The sequence below is a fragment of the Anoplolepis gracilipes genome, chromosome 17 (assembly GCF_047496725.1).
Source record: "Anoplolepis gracilipes chromosome 17, ASM4749672v1, whole genome shotgun sequence".
In the NCBI taxonomy this organism is placed as follows: domain Eukaryota; kingdom Metazoa; phylum Arthropoda; class Insecta; order Hymenoptera; family Formicidae; genus Anoplolepis; species Anoplolepis gracilipes.
Window position 1 is genome coordinate 7,656,488 of NC_132986.1, and position 21,326 is coordinate 7,677,813.

Genomic DNA, 21,326 nt, shown 5'->3' on the forward strand with positions numbered 1-21,326 from the left:
CTTTCTCTTAAATTTATTAATTTTATATCATAAATTTCTGTAAAGATTTTTTAACAATAACATATTTGTGCGAAAGTTTGAATTAAAATAATTGCAATTTGATCTGAGAAAAATGGAAATTCGCGCTTATCTGGCAATGGATTGACAAGATTGCGATTAGAGCGCGTCTAGTTATTTTGTGGTAACTTTTTGGAAGCTCCTCATCGTCACATGTCGGCGCGAGGCGAATAATCTTTCAAAAAGCACGTCCCAGTTCCCATCGGACAGATGAGGTGCGCAAGATATTATTGTACGTTTAAATTAACAGGTGTGACGTAAAAAGTAGACCTTTTTCTCTTCTCTGTACATATACCTCACAAATTATAACGAAATCTTGTTATATTTTTATTCTCGTCATAAAATCGAGAGGCGCACATTTCTAGTATTTCACGTGTGTGAGTTTGATTTTGAATATGCACCTTGCCATTTTTACGCACATCTAGTGTCAAGGTTATCATACCTATGATACATAATATGACATGTCAGATAATACAATATTATTGATAGTTTATTGAGTAATGATTATTAATGATGTAATTTTTTTTAAATCAATTATTTTAACTAGATTTTTGCGATTAAATGATCCATTTTAGATCATTAATATGACAGATGAATCATAGTTTTTAATAAAGATGGACTTAATTTTTCCAGGTAATATTCTGTAGTCATGACATACTATCTTGTACAGAGGTGTATTAGTGTAAATTATCTCTCCCATATGTTAACTCGTGTTCAACCAGTATTTTGTATCCAAAAATGTGGCTATGCTCACAATATAGACATAAATTTGAATGATGGACCAGTCAGTATTTTAAAGCAAAGAATAACAAGAGGTGAATTGATGAATGATGCGCATCAGATGAAAGTAACACAGATTCTGCAGAGAATTTACAACGAGGTACACAATTATAAGCCACAACAATTAAATTTGTTGGAAAAATGGTTTGGTAGTAGGAAGAAAGATGTGCCGAAAGGTTTGTACATTCATGGAGCAGTAGGTGGAGGTAAAACAATGTTGATGGACCTATTTTACAATAGCTGCCAGGTATCTCTCGGGTTGCTGTTTCCACATGTATTGTGCATGAGAAGCTAGATAAAATATTTTATAATAATATATTTTTTTTCATATATGTAAATTTTCATATTTATAAAAAGACTAGAAGAAAATAATATAAAAGTTATACATAAGTAACAAATAGATATTAAAACAAAGTATTAGAAAAATTTTTTAAAGTTTAAAACTAAAATAAATTAAGAGAAAACAAAAAATTTATATATAATATAATAAATAATTAAATGTAGTTATATAATATATACAACTAAATAATATATATAACTATATAATAATTAGAAATTAATCATGGCTTTCCATGTGCAGTATAAAACAAAAATTTAATATTTTATAGTGTCAATATAATGTATCTTAAAATTTTTAAAAATTTTATTCTAGATTGAGAACAAGAAAAGAGTTCATTTTCACTCTTTCATGTTGGATGTGCATAATAGAGTGCATAAAGTGAAAAAGATGATTGTACGAGATACCAGCAGTACCAAACTGCAACCTTTCGACCCAATACCTCCAGTTGCATCCAGTATTGCTGAAGAAACTTGGTTATTATGCTTCGATGAATTTCAGGTTGATATTTACATATCATTTTTAAAAAAGAACTGTAAAATCAATTAAAAATAATTGTATTGCAGGTGACAGACATTGCAGACGCTATGATATTAAAACGTCTATTCACAGAACTTTTTGATAATGGCATTATAGTAGTCGCAACTAGTAACAGATCGCCCGATGATTTGTACAAGAACGGACTACAACGGGGAAACTTCGTGCCGTTTATAAAAGTGCTGAAGGATCATTGCTACGTTAGTAACTTGGATTCTGGAATAGATTATAGATTGAGATCAGGACCTGGAAGCAAGAAAATATATTTCATGTATGTGAAAATCGATAAATTGTCATTATATAATAATCGTCTATATCGTCGCTGTTTAACCGCCGTGTAAATTAAAAGAAAAGACAAGGATGCGATAAAGGACGTGGACAAAGTTTTCAAATATTTATGCTCTAAGGAGAACGATATTGTACGACCACGAACGATCTCCATAAGAGGACGCAACGTCACTTTCCGGAAAACCTGCGGACAGGTGCTAGATTCCACGTTCGAAGAATTGTGTGACAGGGTGAGATGGATGTCTTGCTCAAAAACTAATTATATGTTAGATGAAATGTATTATAGATGAAAATGATATGGTTATATTATCTCTGCACAGCCTCTTGGAGCAAGCGACTATTTGGAATTGAGTCAGGTGTTTCATACAATCATAATAAGAGATATACCTCAATTGAATCTACGACTTAAGTCTCAAGCCAGGCGATTTATCACTCTTATCGATACACTGTATGATAATAAGGTAAAGGAGATTTCTATATATAAATTATAACTTCTTTCATATCTGATTTTAGTTTGAAAGTTTGAAACACATTTAACTTATCTAAATTATATTTTACCTATCTAAAGTTAGAAAAGATAAAGGACATATTAGTTGTTTTAATAATTTAATACAAAACTAATAGAAATTTATAATAACTTATAGGTACGAGTAGTTATGTCGGCAGCTGTACCACATACACAACTATTTTTACCAGAAAGTGAGTCCGAATATACTGACGAGAAAAGAATGCTGATGGATGACTTAAAGATTTCACATGGCTCAGTAAATATCCTGATTTAACAAAAAACATTAAATTTTTATCTGATTATTTGTTAATTATGTTAATTTTATATTCAGGAAGATCACAAAGCGAATATCTTTACTGGTGAAGAAGAACTCTTTGCATTCGACCGTACTGTATCGCGTTTGGCTGAGATGCAGACTTCGCAGTATTGGGAACAATGGGAACACCATAGATAATGATAATTTTAACTAGTGCAAGTAGATTTACATGGTTCTATGTGAATTCATTTATATTTATGGCACACATGTTGACAAAAATTTTGATGAGATGATTTTACAAGCAAAATCACTTAACTTTGTCAAATGTGTGCAGATTGCTTAGTGTATCATGTCAGTATTTTATTTTATTTATATTATTTTTTTTTTGAAAAAAGTTTTCAAAATTTAACATTAAATATAATTAATTTAATGTTAGATTTTGAATAAGTAAAATTTATATGATTATTTATCAATATTAAACCTTAATTTTAGCACTAAAATAAAAATGTTTGTATCTATGTACATATGTAAAGTCTCAATTACATGAAATTTTATAGTTGGCTTATGTGTTAGTTACTTCTATGTAGCACCAATAGCATGTATATCTCAAAGACAATTAATTTTATATAGCTTGAAAAAATTTTTTATCATAATGATATTTTATATTTAGACATTTGGTTAAATCAAAATTTAATTATATACGGATTCAACGTAACAAGAAAAGAAAAATAAATATTCTTTTTTATGTATATATTTTTTAGATAATTTTTTTCAAATATTTCCTGAGATAAGAATACAATTTTTAAAATAAATTTTCTTTAGTAACTGTAAGTCAAAATAATATAATTATTAAATTAAAAAATTAAATGTGTGTACTGTTTCGAAGCTTGTTTTCATCGTGTTTTGATCGTGTTATCTCTAACCTTTAAATAAAACGTGATAAGTCGCGTACACTTCATATTTGTACTGTGAATATATGACTTCATATCTTATTCCTATAATTTTTATTTCATATAATTACATAATATATAACTATCTTATCATTCGGAAAATAAATTCTGGTAGAAGATAGATTTTTTTCACGTTGGTTTACAAATTTGTGTCAACGGTTTTGTGTTTAATTTGATAAAAACAAATAAATAGGATAAATAGAGGTGACAAATACAAAGTCACACTATTTGGGAGCTTACAGCTGTTTATACATTTATCTTAAATTTTTCTGAAATTATGGATAATTCATCTCCTAAAATCCCTGTAGCCGATTCAATTAAACGTAAGTAATGTAATATGTAATTTTAACACATCATATTATCTTTCAATGCACAACTTTTTATGTATAAAAGTAGATATATAATAATTTTATATATATATATATATATATATATATTAAATTTTATATAATAAATTATATATATATATATATATATATATATATATATAAGGTTAAATATATATAATTTATTATATAAAATTTAATATATATATATATATAAAATTATTATAAAATTTTTATTTATATTATTATATAAAATTTAATATATATATTAAATTTTATATAATAAATTATATACATTTAATCTTATATTAAATTTACACTTGCACATTCTTTTAGCTTGGCTAAAATTCTTAGACGTGTACATTAATGAGCCATCAATAAACAAAAGTGTGCGACAAATACGTTACTTAGCTAGTATATTTCAAACTGAAAATAAGATAGCTTGGTTATTAAAAGTGATAAGTTTCATCGATTTGACCGCTTTGAGTGGTGATGATACAAGTAGCAATGTGGAATCTCTTTGTAACAAGGTACATTAGAAAGATGACATTATTTTTTAATATAAATAATTAATTAATTAATGATCAATATTATATACAGGCTGCAAAAATTGCAGAAAACATTCCATTTGAATGGAATAAACAGCTGCATCCAGCTGCTATTTGTGTTTATCCTTCCAGAGTAAAAGATGTAGTGACCAATTTAAAGAAACTAAAAAAAAAGGATATAATTAAAATCGCTAGCGGTAAGCAAACAAATTTTTCTTCTGATTGTAATGTGAATGTAATATTGACTAATTATGATTTTTATATCAGTGGCTGGTGGGTTTCCTTCTGGACAATATCCTTTAGAAACTCGGCTGCAGGAAGTGCGCTGTGCTATAGACTATGGCGCACAGGAAATAGATATTGTGATCGATCGATCATTAGTTTTGAATCATGAATGGATAGAGCTATATAACGAACTGGTTGCTATTCGTAATGCTTGTAATGAGAAGAACAAAAAAGTATGTTTAAAAGTTATATTATCAACAGGAGAATTATTTAGCTTGAAAAATGTGTACAAAACGTCCATGATAGCTATGTTTGCTGGTGCGAATTTTATCAAGACATCCACTGGAAAAGAGGATGTTAATGCAACTTTGCCTGTTGGTATTGTCATGTGTAGAGCAATAAAGGAATATGAGAGACTGACCTCTACAAAGGTAATGCAATTTGGTTCTCTTAGAAATCGTATTTCTACAGTACATATTTTGTTTACAGATTGGCATTAAACCTGCTGGAGGCATAAAAACTACACAAGATGCTCTTGAATGGATGGTCTTGATCAAGGAAGAATTAGGATCAGATTGGTTGACAAATTGTCTTTTCAGGATTGGTGCATCTAGTTTGATGGATAATATCATCAGTGACATTCATCAAACATTTGCATACTGTGTTGCAAACACAAAAAGTGATTTAAAAAGTGTAACTATAGAAAAAGTTGAAAAAATTGAAAAAAATGATTTAAAAAGTGTAACTATAGAAAAAGTTGAAAAAATTGAAAAAAAAAAATCTAAAAAAGAGAGTTAAATCAGGGTGGAACAAATGGATAAAATGTTTTTATATTACCTTTGTAAACTTTTTGAAATGATTCTTGGAATATGTTAATTTGTATTAATTTGTATTAATAAATTTAAATTTTTAAGCTTTCATTTTAAATTACTTTAAGAAAGATTTGACCTGATCCATACAACAATAGTGGTAGTAAAAGTAAAATCATAAATCATTCAATACCCTTTGACAATAATATGGCACAACTAATTGTTATTTTGCCTTTTCTATTTAATTATAATTTCCTTACTTAAATATTTTACAGTTAGTCCAATTTCTTAGTCCATGAATATATCTGAAAACATGAGACAATTCATTTGTTTTAATTAATTTCAAAAATTTTACAAAATTTTAATTTAATTAGTATTGCATATGTTGAAAAATATCCCAACAAAAAAAAAACATAAAAAATTTATGTAAAAAATTACAAAAAACTTTCACTGACATTAATATATTTTATTAGCTTTAACATATATTTACTATATATATAAATAATAAAAATAAGTTTCTTATTAAAAAAAAAATTATATTTATGATTAGCATACATATAAAAAATAATTAAAACAGATTCTTTGAAATAGCAAGATAAAACGCTACATTAAATTGTTATCGCGGCGCCCATGTGTCTAAATATATCACTCAGCAAATTGTAGATTCTGCATAATCAACATATATTTGTTGCGGGCACGTAAATACAAACATGTATCTCAAATGTCTCTTTAAAATTTTTAGAATTTTATTTAGTTATTTCTTTTTGTTTTAATAGTCAAAATAATTAATTTAAACAACATCGAGATATAAAAGTTGCAGATTATAAAGCGCTTAGATTTTTAAAAAATCAAGAAAAATTTTAAAGACATCTTATTGTGAATAAAACAATCCTAATAATTTAATTCTGCAAAAAAATAAGATAAAGATAATGATCCAATAATACTCTACTTATTCTAAAGTTTTATCTTAACATTTCCTAATTATATTTATCATTTAAAATCTCAATTATTGAAAAATCCATAATCGAGAAGAATATTTGAAGAATTTACACAGTGTAGAGAACTTTTCTCTCTCCATGACTTTATTTATCGGTTTAGAATTGATTCAGCTTGCGATTTCGCCTCTACTGGGCGGAGGCGGGCATTCGCTACCGGAAATCGAGGCTCAAATCCAATATAGATCGATCAATAAATAGATCTCGAGCCGGCACGAGAATCGCGTCACAGAGTCGGCTGCTCTGTAGTATTTGCAGCTTACAAGCCTACCGCATCTTGCCTTCTGGCAAAGCTTATCGTGACACCGTTTCGACCGCATTACGCCGGGCAACGGCCGGGTCGGGCCCCCGTTGTGTCCGTTCTTCCGTCGTCAGGGCTTTATTTCGCTTTAGTCGTCGTTTGGCTCGCCGATTCCAGTAGCCGTTTTGCGAATTCCGGCCGCATCGTAGCAGCGGATGCAGTGAGTCCTCCGCATCCTCTCTGCGCCACGCGCAGCTGTTAATCAACCGCCACCCCCCCGACTCGCTTGGGAAATTTATACCCTCACTAAGCTTGGCTCGGCAAGTAATACACGATACTACCACCTCTCTCGTCCTATACTTGCGTACCACTTCCGGGTATATAACGTAGATTCGCGGGCCTACGATGAGATGCTGTTGAGAATAAAACGAAAAGGAAGAAATTGCAGTCTATCCCCTACTTCCCCTACCACAATTTTGGATCTTACACAGAAAAAAATTTCTCTTAATAAACTTACAAAAAATTATGATTTATTAAAAAATGACACTGTTAAATGTTATGAGTTAAATCTTTAATACCAATCATATATATATATATATATATATATATATATATATATAATTGCGAATGCATATAATGCATTTGCATTTTTAAATTTCTTTCTTTTATAAAATAAATTAGCATCTCTTTAAGGTAAATCGAAATTACGTAAACAATTCTATCGAACATATTAAATATAAAACGCGGTTTCTTTATATCTATATATTCTTTATATATATATATATATATATATATATATATATATATATATATATATATATATAGAGCAAAGAAACTGCGTTTTATATTCGATAGAATCGTTTATGTAATTTCGATTTACCTTAAAGAGATGCTAATTTATTTTATAAAGAAAGAAATTTAAAAATGCAAATGCATTATATATATATATATATATATATATATATATATATATATATATATATATGCATTCGCAATTTGAGTTTTTACTTACTTCAATAGTATGTTGATGAAATTAATATAACGCTGATTTGATCATAATGTGTGATCTCATCATATACTTTGCATGCTTAATAATTAAAGCTTGTTTATCGACTTGAGAATATATGATTGATTGCACTTATTTTTAGACATAGATTACCTTGGCATTTCGCATAATGAATGGTTGAGTTCTCTTTCTAAATGACGCATGTTTTTATCATTAGAAATGATATATTTGTTCCTTTCATAAACAACATTATTTGCATTTGTAAACAACATGAAAATAGCATTAAGAATTATAAAAAGCCCGTATCCGACATTCGTGTCGTATTACATTGCCAAAATCTTGTTCCGAATCAAGTTGCGCAATTATTTGCAACAAAGTTTGAAATATGTAAATAATGCATCCATTAAGAATATCTGTAATAAATAAAAAGAATAAAAAAATGAACAATGTGCGATAATAAAAAATTTAAAAATTTGTGAAAACAATGACAGATTTTAAAGAATGATTCATGGATTGATATAATCAGTCCCAATCACATATAGTTATAATAGTTCAAAAATATTTATTTAATCGTAAGAAGAGTTTTCTAGATTTTTCAAACAGGCTGTAAAATGTTATCAAGCATAACTTCACATAATTTCAGATGTAGAACGTCATGGCAATCAACATAAAATTCACAAAATTTAACAACACAGCATGGGGCTTTCGACTAGCAGGTGGCAGCGATTTTCCGCAGCCACTTACTGTTATCAGAGTAAGTTTCTTAATCAGAAGAAGTCTCTTAGTTGTTAACGAGAATATCAAGATTTGGAAATTATGTGTGATTATAATATATATTACCCACCATTCTCTTGCAAATCAAAATAAATAGAATTAAAAGTGTAGTGTAATGATTTCTATTTAATTTATTTTTGTTTAAAATATCATTAATTTAAAAAAAATATTTCTCTCATTAAATCCAACAAATTAAGATAAAATAAAATTAAATCTGCGTGTGTGAAAAATCAAATGATGTATTGTTAAAATTTTCCAAAAAAATATGATATAAAAATGTGGAAATAATCTATAGATCACGGAGGGCAGTTTGGCCGAATGTATGGGTTTAAAAGTTGGCGATGTCGTAGTAAGATTAAATGATCAGCCGATTAGCAATTTAACTCACGGACAAGCACACGAGGCAATCGTGCATGCTGGTAACAACTTTGTTCTAGCTGTACAAAGGTAAGTCTATCGTGAGGATCGTCAATTATGTACGAATCAAGTATTTAAAGTCGAAATAAGACACTGGTAATTCAAAAAGAAAAGTTACAAAAGTTGAGATAATATATTATGTTTTTAATTTCTTAAATTACACTATTAATTTTTTGAAATAAATCATATTTTTTTGAACGATTAAATAAATAATATTAAGTATATCTTTATAATTTTTTTATAAGAAGCATTTTATATGTGTGTTTAAAATTATCAGACAAATTATTAGATAAAAAATTATTATACAGCGGTTTTTTACATATTATTTTTTTAGGAATATAAGTTAATATATATAATTAGATGCACAGTATATAATTAATACCGAGAAAATAGGAAATGAAAATAAATGACGCTCGGCCGTGCCGGTTGCACCGCAGCCAAAGTGAATAAACGAGTACGTAAATATGTGCATAACAGCTAAGCCGACCACGTATCTTCGCATAAATTAAGCTCTTGTCCTATTTGGTCCCGGGAGAAATCGTTCTTCAATATTAGTTTTCCTGAATTTATTGACACTGATTGCGTTACGTGTCGCAATAAATAAAAAAATATTTTCTATATTAAATCTTAAGTACAATTTGTTGTATTAAAAATTGCGATTATCTATTAAATCTATTTTTTTCTGGTTGCTGCAAAATATTATATCTAGTGCGAAAGTTCTAATATTAAAATAAAAACAAATATGATAAAATGGAGAAAAAATAAAATATCTATAAATAATTATAAAAATGTAAATATACAATTCAATTTTTGGCTAATAAAACTCAGATAGTATGCGAATAATTCATTATGCAAATAATAATTCTTTTCTATTTTATATTGAAAAGTAACTACAACGTCACTATTTGTGTACTCATGTTCATTATAACTGAAGAAACTGATCGCGCAAGCAAAAAGTACGGAAGAACTTGCCGAGGTTGCACATTTTTTTCGATCATCTTACACTTTTATCAAGATCAAGTTTAATTTCGGATCGTAATGGTCGAAGGCTATAATCAAATTTAATGAGTCCTCAAGGATCTCGTGCGTCAGCTGGCCGCTGTGCGTCATTCATCGCCGGCATACTCTTCGATAATAATTTCGGCGACGGCAAGAATATCCCGGGGTGTGTATGAGCTATGTGGCAATATATTGCGACACCTATAAATAGGTGACCCAGAATGAGAGATCTGTTTATCATTGGTCGATTTTATTGCTGGTCCCTGTCGCGCCCCGTTTCTTGCCGTTGTCGCATTCGTGGGATTCGCTGAGTAGAGAGTAGAGAGCGAGAGGGTAAATCTTACCACACACGCACGTCGGAATCCGCGCGTTCGGTGCATTCGGTGCATATTCGCGTTCGCGAGCCGGTCGGCGCATCCACCGCGAGCGGGAGAAAGTCTATTTTCTTGGTTGCTGTGTTTGTTGCTTGCGCAGAGAGGAAGAGGCACGAAAGGCCGTCGAGGCGATATCGGAAGAGAACATCGTCCCATATAAGATCGCCGTGAGTATATATCCGTGAGATGAAAGGTAAATAACTTTGGTTACACTCTTAACTGGTGACGAGGTCTCTACGCGATCTCTTTCTCAACGTCCGTTTTCATCTTCTTTTTTTGAATCATTCGACTTTGTTTCGCGGATTTTCTGTTTTTCACAAAGAGAGACTATTCTTCTATTCCCGATATATTTAAAAAATACAATATTAGAAGGAGAAAAAAGATGATTATTTATGTCACCAAATAAGGGTTGAATAAACATCTTATTTTCTTTTCTTATCGAGAGATAGAAAAATACTTGAAATATTTGATTAAAAATTCTCAATGTTTTATAAAAAAGTTTATATCGTATCAAGATTAAAAGTATATTAATTTGGATGTAATGCTGTAACAAGAATATGAGATTTTTATAAGTGCTCTGTAAATCAAATAATTTCAAAGAATTAAGGATCTTTTTTACCGGAAATTAATATCTTGTTCTTCCATCGGGGAAAATCTTTGATCTTTACCTGACATTTAAAGAGATATGGTATACCAGAGAAAGTGGCGAGATGATGACGTCGAGTTTGCTTATTAGCTTGCAGACTTACCGCCAGTCTTCCCAGAACAGATCTTAAAAGAGGAGACAGTGATCGAGCGGTACGAAGAAGAGAAGACCGTTGTCGAATCATTGTCCGCTGAAGAAGAGGTGAAACGAGAAGAGGAAAAGCTCGCAGAGGAGAAACCAGTGGACGCCAACAGCGAGCTCGTGCCCAACAAAAATCTCACGGATGACGAAATCGCGCAGCTGATCCTCGAGGAGGAGGAGCTCTTGTCTGACAAAGGATTACTGGGGTATATTTTCACGATTGTTGATCAATAGTTACATTTTACTAATATTAAAGATTATCAGTATTCATCCTTGTCATTTTTCTCATTAAAACAATAATGTTATAATAATATTAATGTTAAGAATAATATCAATTAACTTAGGTTCTTAAATTTAAAAAAAATGTGAGTTTTTTTCATTATAATAATAACGATAACTCGTCCATCTTTTCCTTGCTTTCGACAGAGTGAACTTTAAAAAACTACGGCCGCGTGCTCCGATCTTGAAAGAGTCGAGGGTCTTGGAGGAACTGCAACACATCGCAACAGCCGAACCCGAGCGGACGCAAGAGCTGAAACGCACCTCTACTTTCTTGCAGAAACCGCAACGACCGATACCAAAGTCTAAGCAGAAGGTGGAAGAGGACGACGCCGAGAGCTATAAGGTCGTAATTAAGAAACAGGACAAAAAGACGGTAATCGCGCGACTTGTAGAAAAGGGCTTGCTGCCGCCAGGATCAGAGGCGAGCATCGCCGGGACACCGGAGCCGCCGGAACCGTCCGAGGTAAAGATGCATGAAACGAAGAACCAGCACGAGGAAGATCGTCCTCCCGTCGTGTCTCACCTGAATCCCTCGTGTTTGATTTCCCCCCTCGATAATATCAACGACTCACTGTCACCCTCGCGTTCTCCACAACTCGATTCTAACGAAACTTGTCCTTCCGAGGATCAGCTAGGGAGTCCCGCGACATATAACAGTAAGTCGAAACTGTTCGACGTCAAGCCAAATCATTATCGAAGATATAGTTCTGCTGACAGATACAAAGTCAGAAGGAGGTCGTCTTTCAAGGGTCATTATCTGGAAAATGTTCTCTGCGGTTATGCTCACTCCTGCGTTTCCCGCGATCGACAGCTCGACAGTCAATTCGAATTTGCAGAGAAATTGGGAAGTTCTAAAAAGTACTGGCTGAGAAATATTGATTTCGATTATTTCACATCAAGCGAGACCACTTGCAGAAGAAGGATGAGCAGATGCTCGCGAGCGCATTACGCAGAGAGAATTCTTCTACGAAACGTCAACGCTATCACTCGGCACTTTCGTTCGAAGCCAAAGACAAGTCGCATCATCACTTCTAGGACGAAACGTACTAGAACAAAAGGAAGATACCTGGCGACATATCTGAAACGCGAGAGCATTCGTCTAGTATCCTTGATGACGACGTTGTTCCAGTTTTTGTTGCAGAGATCAAGTATCTCCGAGTCATCGAATATATCAGAGATTCGCAAGCGACGTTTGAGTGTTAAAGGGTGCTATCTTAAACACATTCTCCAGAAAAATGTCATTACTGTTCTTCAACGCGCCAAGAAGACACACTTGATCGACGATTATCCCAACTTAATCAAAGAGAAAAAAGACGAACCGAAATCTACAAGAACAAAGGGACATTACATGGAAAAATGTCTTTATCGGCAGAATCTTTACCTGAAATCCGTATTTGCGAATCTTTTCGGTTCCGCGAAGAACAGCTTCAACAATCTCTTCACTATTACCTCTTCGTCAAGAATAAAACGAGCAATGAGAGGTCGATATTTTGAGCAGTTCATCCGTAGAAATTTGGAAATTCTCGAATTGTTTACGGAATACGTTTGTATCAAACTCTCCGAATGGCTCGAGGAGAGTCCGTCGTGCATATCGCAAAAAGAATTTTCCGTCGTCACCTCAAATTATATTGCCGATAATTCAGTTCAAGATGAGAACATGGATGAAGATGTCTGCGATATAAAGATTTCCGGATGGCATGAAGACGGTCCATCATGTTCATTACAAAAAGAATCTATCGTTACTTTCGATAATCTGGATAAGGAAGAACCTGAGCCTTCGAACAAAGAGAAAACCGATGAGAGCGAGGAACCAGATTCGTCAAACAAGGAGAAAATCGATGAGAACGATGTTCGCAACGACAATTCGATTTTGCCCGAAGAAGTCGACGAACTCTCCGTCTCATCTAAAATCCCAGAGACAGAGGATACTTTTTCGAAAATTTTGCAGTCGACTGAGAATTATATTTCCACCGAGGTCTTTCATCGTGGCAGTAGACGACTATCAAAATCGCGTAAATCTATAGATATCATCCCCGAGCAAGATGATAATACATTATCGAAATTTATGCAGTCGACTGAGAATTATATTTCCACCGAGGTCTTTCATCGTGGCAGTAGACGACTATCAAAATCGCGTAAATCTGTAGATATTATCTCCGAGCAAGATGATAATACATTATCGAAATTTATGCAGTCGACTGAGAATTATATTTCCACCGAGGTCTTCCATCGTGGCAGTAGACGACTATCAAAATCGCGTAAATCTGTAGATATTATCCCCGAGCAAGATGACGATACAGTCTCAAAATTCCTGCAATCGGCTGAGAATTACATTTCTACCGAAGTTTTCCATCGTGGAAGCCGAAGACTTTCAAGATCGTCCAAGGACATGGAACAGGAAACGGGTGTTTTGTCGAATCTCCTTCACTCGACCGGCAATTATGTTTCCAGCGAGGTGTTCCATCGCCGTAGTAGAAGATTATCAAAATCATCTAGGAGAGAATCCATTTCTTTCATGACTCCCGATTCGGAAAGCATGTATTTCAATCTGCCTTGGTTCTCGCTCAGAGTCACTGATAAAAGCATAGAACATCAGGGGGATTGCAAGGAGAAGATTGATTCTGAAATCGAGCGAGACAATCGAAGATTGTCATTCGTGCCGACGATCCTTTATCAAAGTATCACAAATCGTATCGGTGTTGATTTCACGAGGCTAGTGGCTTACGCTTTTGTACCTTGCACCTCGATTATCCTTTTGTATATGTATAATTAGTCATCCTCATCTGACGATATTTATATGTTGTTTCGATGCGGATCGGCTGATATAATTAAACAGCAAATGATTATAATCGATCCTAAATTTGCTTTAAAATTTAGTATCAAGAATGTGTCATCATCAAATTTGTTAATTTAAATTATTACGCGCATGTCTATCCTCTGTGTATTTACATTTAAACAGATATCACTTGTCCTGGAATAATACTGTTTTCCTAGGTGAATACTTTTAGAAACTCTTACTAGATTTATTGTGGATAACATATTGATTTGCATAAAAATATTTCGTAAGTAATATGTGCTCGAATTTTATTATAATCAAGGTATGTTATGTTTTTTCTTGTCCTTAGAATGCGTGAATTGATTTTAGCGTATAAAATAAATAACTGGAATGCAAAGATTATGTGAAAATTGATTCAATCTGTGTATGAACGAAGATATAATTAATTTTTTCCTCTTATTTATGTGAAATAATTTTAATTAAACTGTTGAAATTTGTTGTGTTTATATTTAAACCTTCTTACATATCTCTATATATATTTTTACAATAATAATATATAATATCGTGTAAATATAATATTTTTTGCAATAATAATATAAATGACAATGAGAAGAAATTGAAAATTTCATATTCATGATATATGTAGCATTTTATTATTTATTTATTATTATTTATTACTCTACTATCTCAATTATTTAAAATTATTTAAATTTTTATTTCCTAATCAATTATAAAACGTAGTATAATTAAATCATATATTATATCTTAATTCGATATACACGATTCTACAAGAGATATTTAATTTGATTATTCAAAAAGGTAAGTATAAATTCAATATCGATTTTTTTAAATATCTTTTTCCATTTTTTTGGCAATTAAATATTAAAAATAATTCTTAAATCTTTTCTAACTTTGTCTACAATTTCAATAAAAGAAAGTTAGTTAAAACTTTATTTTTGAAAACTAGTAGTTGGTAATTATTGATAGTGTTTAACATTATTCATAGCCAAAGCAAAAATAAACTTATTAATTTCCTAAACCATTGATTCTTTTAATCCTGTAAACTCTTAACACATATTATTTTTTACAAACTAAAAATTATTATATAGTATAACAAGAGCGAAATATTTTTGATAAATTAATTGTAAGTTTTTTTGTTTTACAATGAATAATCATTCTCAGACAAAAATCAATAAAATATTCAATCTTTTAAGAAATTCAAGTTTTGTTTCTTCAATATATTTCTACAATTTTGATTTAGACAATAACACCAGAGACAACACCTACACTCACATGTAGAACGGAGCAAGAAGAGAGACTTGAGTCACGTTCCGCATCGAAGGTAAAAGAAGAAGAGAAAAGCGACGAAGCTGACGAATTCAAGACGGAAGAGAAAACCGAGTCCAAGGAGGAAAATTATCGTTCTGAGTCTCGCGCGGCTGGATCCAGTCAGGACGAGACAACAGCACTCGAGGAAGAGTCTAGTGGTTCAACGGATCAAGCGGCGACGAAAGTTGACAGTGAAAAAGTCAAGGAACTAGTGTCCACAGAGTTCAACCTCGAGCAGCAGCTAGAGAACGTACAGCGGCAATTGCTGGCTTTGAAACAGCTACCAAACGAAATTGAGAGTCACCTGAAGATTGTATCCGAGCAACTGCAAAAGATCATGGAGCTGAGTGGCATGCAGAGGTCTCTTGGCAACGGGAGCAACGACCATCACAGATCCTCAGGTGACTGAGATTCGTAATCATGAAATTGAAATAACCAAAGTGCATTTTGATTGTTTTCTTAGTGTATTTTTAAATTTTTTGCTATTTCAATTTTGGACGAATGCTAGGTTGCGCTTGTCAGTATTAAACTAAAAAAATTTTGCTAAAAAATGTAGCTTATTATTTAAATCGTCATATTTAAAAAATTTTTACATTTAGATTTAAGATTCTTTTTCAAATAGCACGCTGATTATGATTTGTTGTCATTCAGAAGAAAATATCGTACAGCGAAAGGATGAAGAGAAGTTGAAGGAACAGGAAGAAGATACCGATGAAGAGGATGAAGAATTTACAGAAACTTACGATTACATCGAAGAGATTGCATGCTTGGAGCGAAAGACGTCATCAAGGTCAACGCCACAAGTGATGATCGAGCCCAGTGATGACGAAGGAGAGATGGAGGAAGAGGAAGCAGAAATGAAGGAACTAGATGGAACTATTTCCGTGAAAAGCGCAGACGAGGAAGGAAGTAGAGTAAAGAAATTCATCGTTTCTTACGAGACTAAGCTTCTGAAAACGCCTAGTCCGGTACCATCGCACGGTAAGCATTGACATTATTTTAAATTTATTAATCACGAATTTTTTGCAAAAAAAAGAACAATGTACTGTAATACTATAAATTCGATCTGATAATATTGTAGGTATAAAATTTCCTCTCTATATTAAAATCTAATATTAAAATATATTTTTCGAGTATGTTTTAATTAAATATAAGTGATTTAAGGTATATATAATAATGCTATTATATAGGAAGTTTCGAACCAGACTCTAAACTGTCACCAAAAGACCAAGTTATACAGGAACTGCAGGTATCTCGATAGATGGAATGAATAGTCTTGCGTTTACCTGGAATAAAATGATTATTGTTTCGTTGTCTCTCCTACCTGTCCATTATTCATGTTCAAATACACTATTTAAATGTTAGTAGATAAAGTAAATTCTCTCAAAATCCTTAATTATATAAATTAATTATATGAATGCACGATGAATCAAATGAAATGGATTTTACTTGTGGTTAATATTCAAACATATTCTAAATAAATCTATTATTTTTTTCTTCTTGTCATTTTAATCCCATTTTATTGATATCAATAGAATTTTGATATCTATCTGTAAATTTTATGCAATTGCATGGACCTTCGAATTTAAATGTAATGTCAATAACTTGTCACGTTTTGTTTTTCAGCAAAGGATGCAGAACAAAGGCAAAAAACAGTCGCAAGATCTTTGGCCCCAGGCTAAGCAGCTCGAACTTACGCAAGGTCGCAGATGGAGATGCCCGAATGATTTCTTTAATGACGAGATGATTGCTGAAGTATTGTCTTGTCAGGCGGAAGTCATTCGGGGTAAAATAATGGGGTAAGAATAATAATTATAATAAAAAGAATTTCAATTTAATTATAAATTTAATGTGTAAAAATCTGGTAAAGATTTTTAAGATTATTTCAATTCTGATGTCGAAGATTTTCTAATCAAATATTAATTATTACAGAGTAAATTTCAAGAAGTACGAGAAAACAAATTTACCAAACTACGACTACCTGATGAATTCCAGTGTTTATAAGATGATTCATAAAATGGAACGAGAACCGAAAAAGGGCATCCCTGTGAGACCTGCTAAAGTCAATGCAGCTGAAGACATAATAGAGAGAGTTGTAAGCTCTTTGTAATCTTTTGACAATTGTCAATATAAATCGTTTAAGAAAATAAAAGTAACAATAATTAATTGTGAATCGATAGCCAAAGAATTTACTTTTAAACATTTTTAATTGTTTATAATTGAAATTTTTTAAATAACTTGTTTGATAAGTTGTTAAAGATATTTTTCGCCGATTAATTATCATCATTTTTATACACAATTGTATTATATTAACATTATTTAACTTAAAACCTAAATCATATTTTAAGCTTAAAACCAAATTTAAACAAACAACATAATCTGCCTAAATATATATATATATATATATATATTTAATAAAATAAAAAATAATTTTATCAGAAATTAAAAATTAAATAGAAAATTTGTAATTTTATATATATATATAAAAAATCATTATATATTAACCGTATAAAATAAAAATTCATCTGGTTTTTTTTTTGTTTCTTTCAGAAATCACCGGCATTAAGCGTTATAGATGACAGAAGCACTCGAAGTGTCAGTCATTAATGCAACAATGATCATAAATGACTATAATAGTTTATATACGAGAAATTTATGTATTTAAAGGATGTGCTGTAAAATGAAATTGATATATTTGAGTAATTCATGATAATTCAAAATTATTAGGAATATAATTATCTGACGGTGATCTAAAAATATTATCATACAATGATTATCGATGATTGTAATAATTAATATGACGTGATTATAATAATTTTAAGTATGTGTACATATATGTATAATCATATTTAAATCGTCTGTTGAAAAATTTTTCTTGACAATACATTATACGTATTAATAAAATAAAGTCCGCGTGTATTTTCCTTTGTATAAATTTACATCTGAAATAATTAATAAATTAAATATAAGTCGCACAAAAATTTTACATCTGAAGAATATAGCAAATATCTAATTGTTTTGCGTATTTTTAAGTGCAACCATTTCATTAACTGCATTTAAAAATATGCACTTTTCTAAGATTGTATAAAATATGAAAAATTTTATGTCAGAACAAAATAATTAAACATAGTGCTCCCCAAATGTACTTTATATTATTATATTTTTTACTAATATATCCCGCTATATTTACCGATAAATCACTATATAGAATACCCAATGAATCAAGTATAATCATAGACAGATAGGCACGTAATTTGCAGATGCCTAATTAATAATTGGTTACAATAATGCATAATAATTAGTCTCATAATTTTAGAAAAGTAATTTAGAAATTAAGCGCATGGAAATAGCATGCATCGATTTGACTATATATTGACATTTGTGTTTATCTATTCAATCGTAAGAATATTCATTAGCTAAAAACCTTAAGTTGTATCTATATGCCATTGTATTTTTTATTACAGTACTACAGACACTGATCATCGGCGTTGGCTTTTCTTTCATTTTTTGAAGTAACAAATAATAACAATAGTATCTTCGAGACATCCCATGTAAGTATATCTAATCTACATGTGCTATCATTCCGTTTAATGCGGTTCAACCGTAAAAGACTACCGGATCTTTAAATACGTGATGATTGAAACTGACCTAGAAAGAAAGATTTCCGAGTAAACGACCGCGATTATATACCACTCACTCGGAAATCCGCACAATTGGTTCCGTCGATGATGAGTCGTGCGGGATATACTTTCTCCTTTCCAGGGTTTCCGAGGCCTCTGTTATCCGCGTCTCGCGTACGCGTACGATCGGCTGAGTCACGTCTACCTTCTTGGCCGATGAACCTCTTTTTCGTCTTCTCTCTCTTTCTCATTCTCTCACTCTTGCTTGCTTAGGGTCCACAATCGTGACGTCGGCTTCGAGCAATTTATGTAAAGCATTCTAGGCATGATTCACGAACTAGTTCGCGCCCTCGTGACCGCCACCGGCGCAGAATGCAACCGCCGAGCTCGGGTACAACGTCGAAAAGTCGGATGCATCCGTTGAAATGTTTGCGAATTTGAAAAATTGGTATATTCATTATACCATTAATTCGTGGCGTGTGTTGAATTTTTCTACAGCAATATACTCCTTTTTTCCCTAGTTATTGTGTATGTAATTGTAAAAAAATGAAGTTACCTCAATACGTAATTGTAAAATTGAAGCGAATCTTTTGTTAGATATTAAAAATTATCTAAAATTATATGTGGAAATAAATATCCTAACTATAATTTTAATTAAAATGCGAGTTTTACACAGTTATAGATTTTTGACGAGCTTGATAATTTTCCTATATGCCTCTTCACACATGCGAAGGAATTCTCGTAATATTTTTACATTACGCACGCAGGAAGATCAAAGAGACAAGAGATTCTTCTCCCTGACATAATTCACGCGTGTCTTCGCCGCCATAACGCGCGTCAATTTCGGTAAATTCATGTCTGATTGCTAAGAGACTTAATGACCGAGGTATGCGACAGTGCGGTAGAATTTCTTTAATGAGTTTTCATGACCTCTTACACGACCTATCGACGATGATTAAACTTACATTGTAACATTAACTCTACATTGTAAGAAAATTCTCAATTTAGATAAAAAAGATATTAACCATGCTTCTGCTAAGAAATTCTATTCATCTTTACGTATTAGCATATATTTTAATATTTATAACGATAAAATTAACGTTAAAAGTCACCTTTTTTGAGAGTTACAAATTATAAAAAAATATAGTATTCAAGAGAAAATAACTGAGAAAGAAAATAGTGTGATTTCTTCCTGTTTCTCTTTTTATATATTTTCCCTTTTCTCTTTTCATTTGAAGAGTCCTAAATAAATACATACACATGCGTAAAGTTTATATATATAGTCTATTAAGATTTTTTAATTTTGTATTTATATTTAAAATCCTTAGTTAAAAAAAATATATATAATCTTTATGTGTAAGTTAAAATAAAACTCTTTAGGAGACAGAAAAACTTAGAGATCTTTTTTGGATAATTTATACCAAAATGTCAAAATTTTTTTTACTCAGCACATATAATTACATTATCAATTTAAAAAATCTGACTACGTTAAACAAAGCCAAACTGAAAGAGAGATATAATTAAAAAAGGGAGAATAGAAGAGATGCAAATGTGTACGCGCTATTCTGTCATGGTCACCGAGATGATGATTCAACATTCCCGACATTTCGCCCCCGACATTTCATTTCGATATTTTGTCCTTTTTCCACCCCAGCGTTATATTGTATATATCTTATTGCCTCTCTACCATTCGTCTCTTAACTCCCACCGCCATAAGAAACACCTTGCACGTTGCACCGGATGCACCGATGTTCATGGACACGCTTAATGATAATCTCTTCGAAGAGCACAATAATTTTATTCGGGAATTTAATTAATTACGAGCACGCTCAATTTCATCCCACGTTACTTTTTTTGATCGTTTTATTTGTATTTAAATATATAATATATTTAAATATAACATCATTCGATCAATTCTATTGCATCGAGGATTTATGCTTATTTTCAATTCTTTTCATCTAGTTTTATGACAAAGGCAGTTTGAAGAGATTAATCTGTTAGTTCAGATTTGGAAGTTTCAAAAATAATGGTCAAAGAGGGGTGACCGGTGTTTGTTTGTCCCTACAAGACATCGTTTTGCTATTGTACCTAGAATTAGGTCCGAA

At 31.5% G+C, this 21,326-nt stretch overlaps 4 protein-coding genes across 8 annotated transcripts in view; 3 read left to right on the plus strand and 1 right to left on the minus strand.

Moving 5' to 3' along the window:
• Rps4 (ribosomal protein S4) overlaps nucleotides 1-21,326 on the minus strand; it is a 74,535-nt gene that overhangs the window by 591 nt on the left and 52,618 nt on the right. The window lies entirely within an intron of this gene.
• On the plus strand, nucleotides 190-3,056 carry LOC140675463 (putative ATPase N2B). Of its 5 annotated transcripts, none has more exons than XM_072910005.1 (8): nucleotides 190-272; nucleotides 691-1,084; nucleotides 1,490-1,675; nucleotides 1,741-1,982; nucleotides 2,061-2,229; nucleotides 2,320-2,460; nucleotides 2,644-2,763; nucleotides 2,839-3,056. In XM_072910005.1, exons 2-8 carry the CDS (start codon nucleotides 707-709, stop codon nucleotides 2,959-2,961), a joined length of 1,359 nt encoding a protein of 452 aa, XP_072766106.1. In that variant the 5' UTR covers nucleotides 190-272; nucleotides 691-706; the 3' UTR covers nucleotides 2,962-3,056. The 5 variants fall into 5 exon arrangements, with proteins under 5 accessions (XP_072766106.1, XP_072766104.1, XP_072766103.1 ...); XM_072910003.1 differs by having other exon boundaries at nucleotides 207-289; XM_072910002.1 differs by having other exon boundaries at nucleotides 227-434.
• On the plus strand, nucleotides 3,678-5,739 carry Dera (deoxyribose-phosphate aldolase). The gene is made up of 5 exons (XM_072910022.1): nucleotides 3,678-4,036; nucleotides 4,376-4,569; nucleotides 4,640-4,784; nucleotides 4,855-5,243; nucleotides 5,302-5,739. The coding sequence occupies exons 1-5, from the start codon at nucleotides 3,991-3,993 to the stop codon at nucleotides 5,608-5,610; spliced, it is 1,083 nt and encodes a 360-aa protein (XP_072766123.1). The 5' UTR covers nucleotides 3,678-3,990; the 3' UTR covers nucleotides 5,611-5,739.
• On the plus strand, nucleotides 6,896-18,269 carry LOC140674967 (uncharacterized). The gene is made up of 13 exons (XM_072908924.1): nucleotides 6,896-7,177; nucleotides 8,507-8,617; nucleotides 8,933-9,084; nucleotides 10,528-10,594; nucleotides 11,164-11,420; nucleotides 11,641-14,268; nucleotides 14,564-14,594; nucleotides 15,534-16,002; nucleotides 16,253-16,582; nucleotides 16,792-16,850; nucleotides 17,228-17,400; nucleotides 17,534-17,696; nucleotides 18,152-18,269. The coding sequence occupies exons 2-13, from the start codon at nucleotides 8,519-8,521 to the stop codon at nucleotides 18,206-18,208; spliced, it is 4,485 nt and encodes a 1,494-aa protein (XP_072765025.1). The 5' UTR covers nucleotides 6,896-7,177; nucleotides 8,507-8,518; the 3' UTR covers nucleotides 18,209-18,269.

Coding starts and splice junctions, on each gene's coding strand:
- LOC140675463 (XM_072910005.1), top strand. CDS start 707: ATGACATACTATCTTGTACAGAGGTGTATTAGTGTAAATTATCTCTCC. Junction 1,085..1,489: donor TATTTTACAATAGCTGCCAG/GTATCTCTCGGG, acceptor ATTTTATTCTAG/ATTGAGAACAAGAAAAGAGT. Junction 2,230..2,319: donor TCGAAGAATTGTGTGACAGG/GTGAGATGGATG, acceptor ATCTCTGCACAG/CCTCTTGGAGCAAGCGACTA.
- Dera (XM_072910022.1), top strand. CDS start 3,991: ATGGATAATTCATCTCCTAAAATCCCTGTAGCCGATTCAATTAAAC. Junction 4,570..4,639: donor TGGAATCTCTTTGTAACAAG/GTACATTAGAAA, acceptor TATTATATACAG/GCTGCAAAAATTGCAGAAAA. Junction 4,785..4,854: donor TATAATTAAAATCGCTAGCG/GTAAGCAAACAA, acceptor TTTTTATATCAG/TGGCTGGTGGGTTTCCTTCT.
- LOC140674967 (XM_072908924.1), top strand. CDS start 8,519: ATGGCAATCAACATAAAATTCACAAAATTTAACAACACAGCATGGGGC. Junction 10,595..11,163: donor TCGTCCCATATAAGATCGCC/GTGAGTATATAT, acceptor TTTGCTTATTAG/CTTGCAGACTTACCGCCAGT. Junction 16,851..17,227: donor AAGTTATACAGGAACTGCAG/GTATCTCGATAG, acceptor TTTGTTTTTCAG/CAAAGGATGCAGAACAAAGG.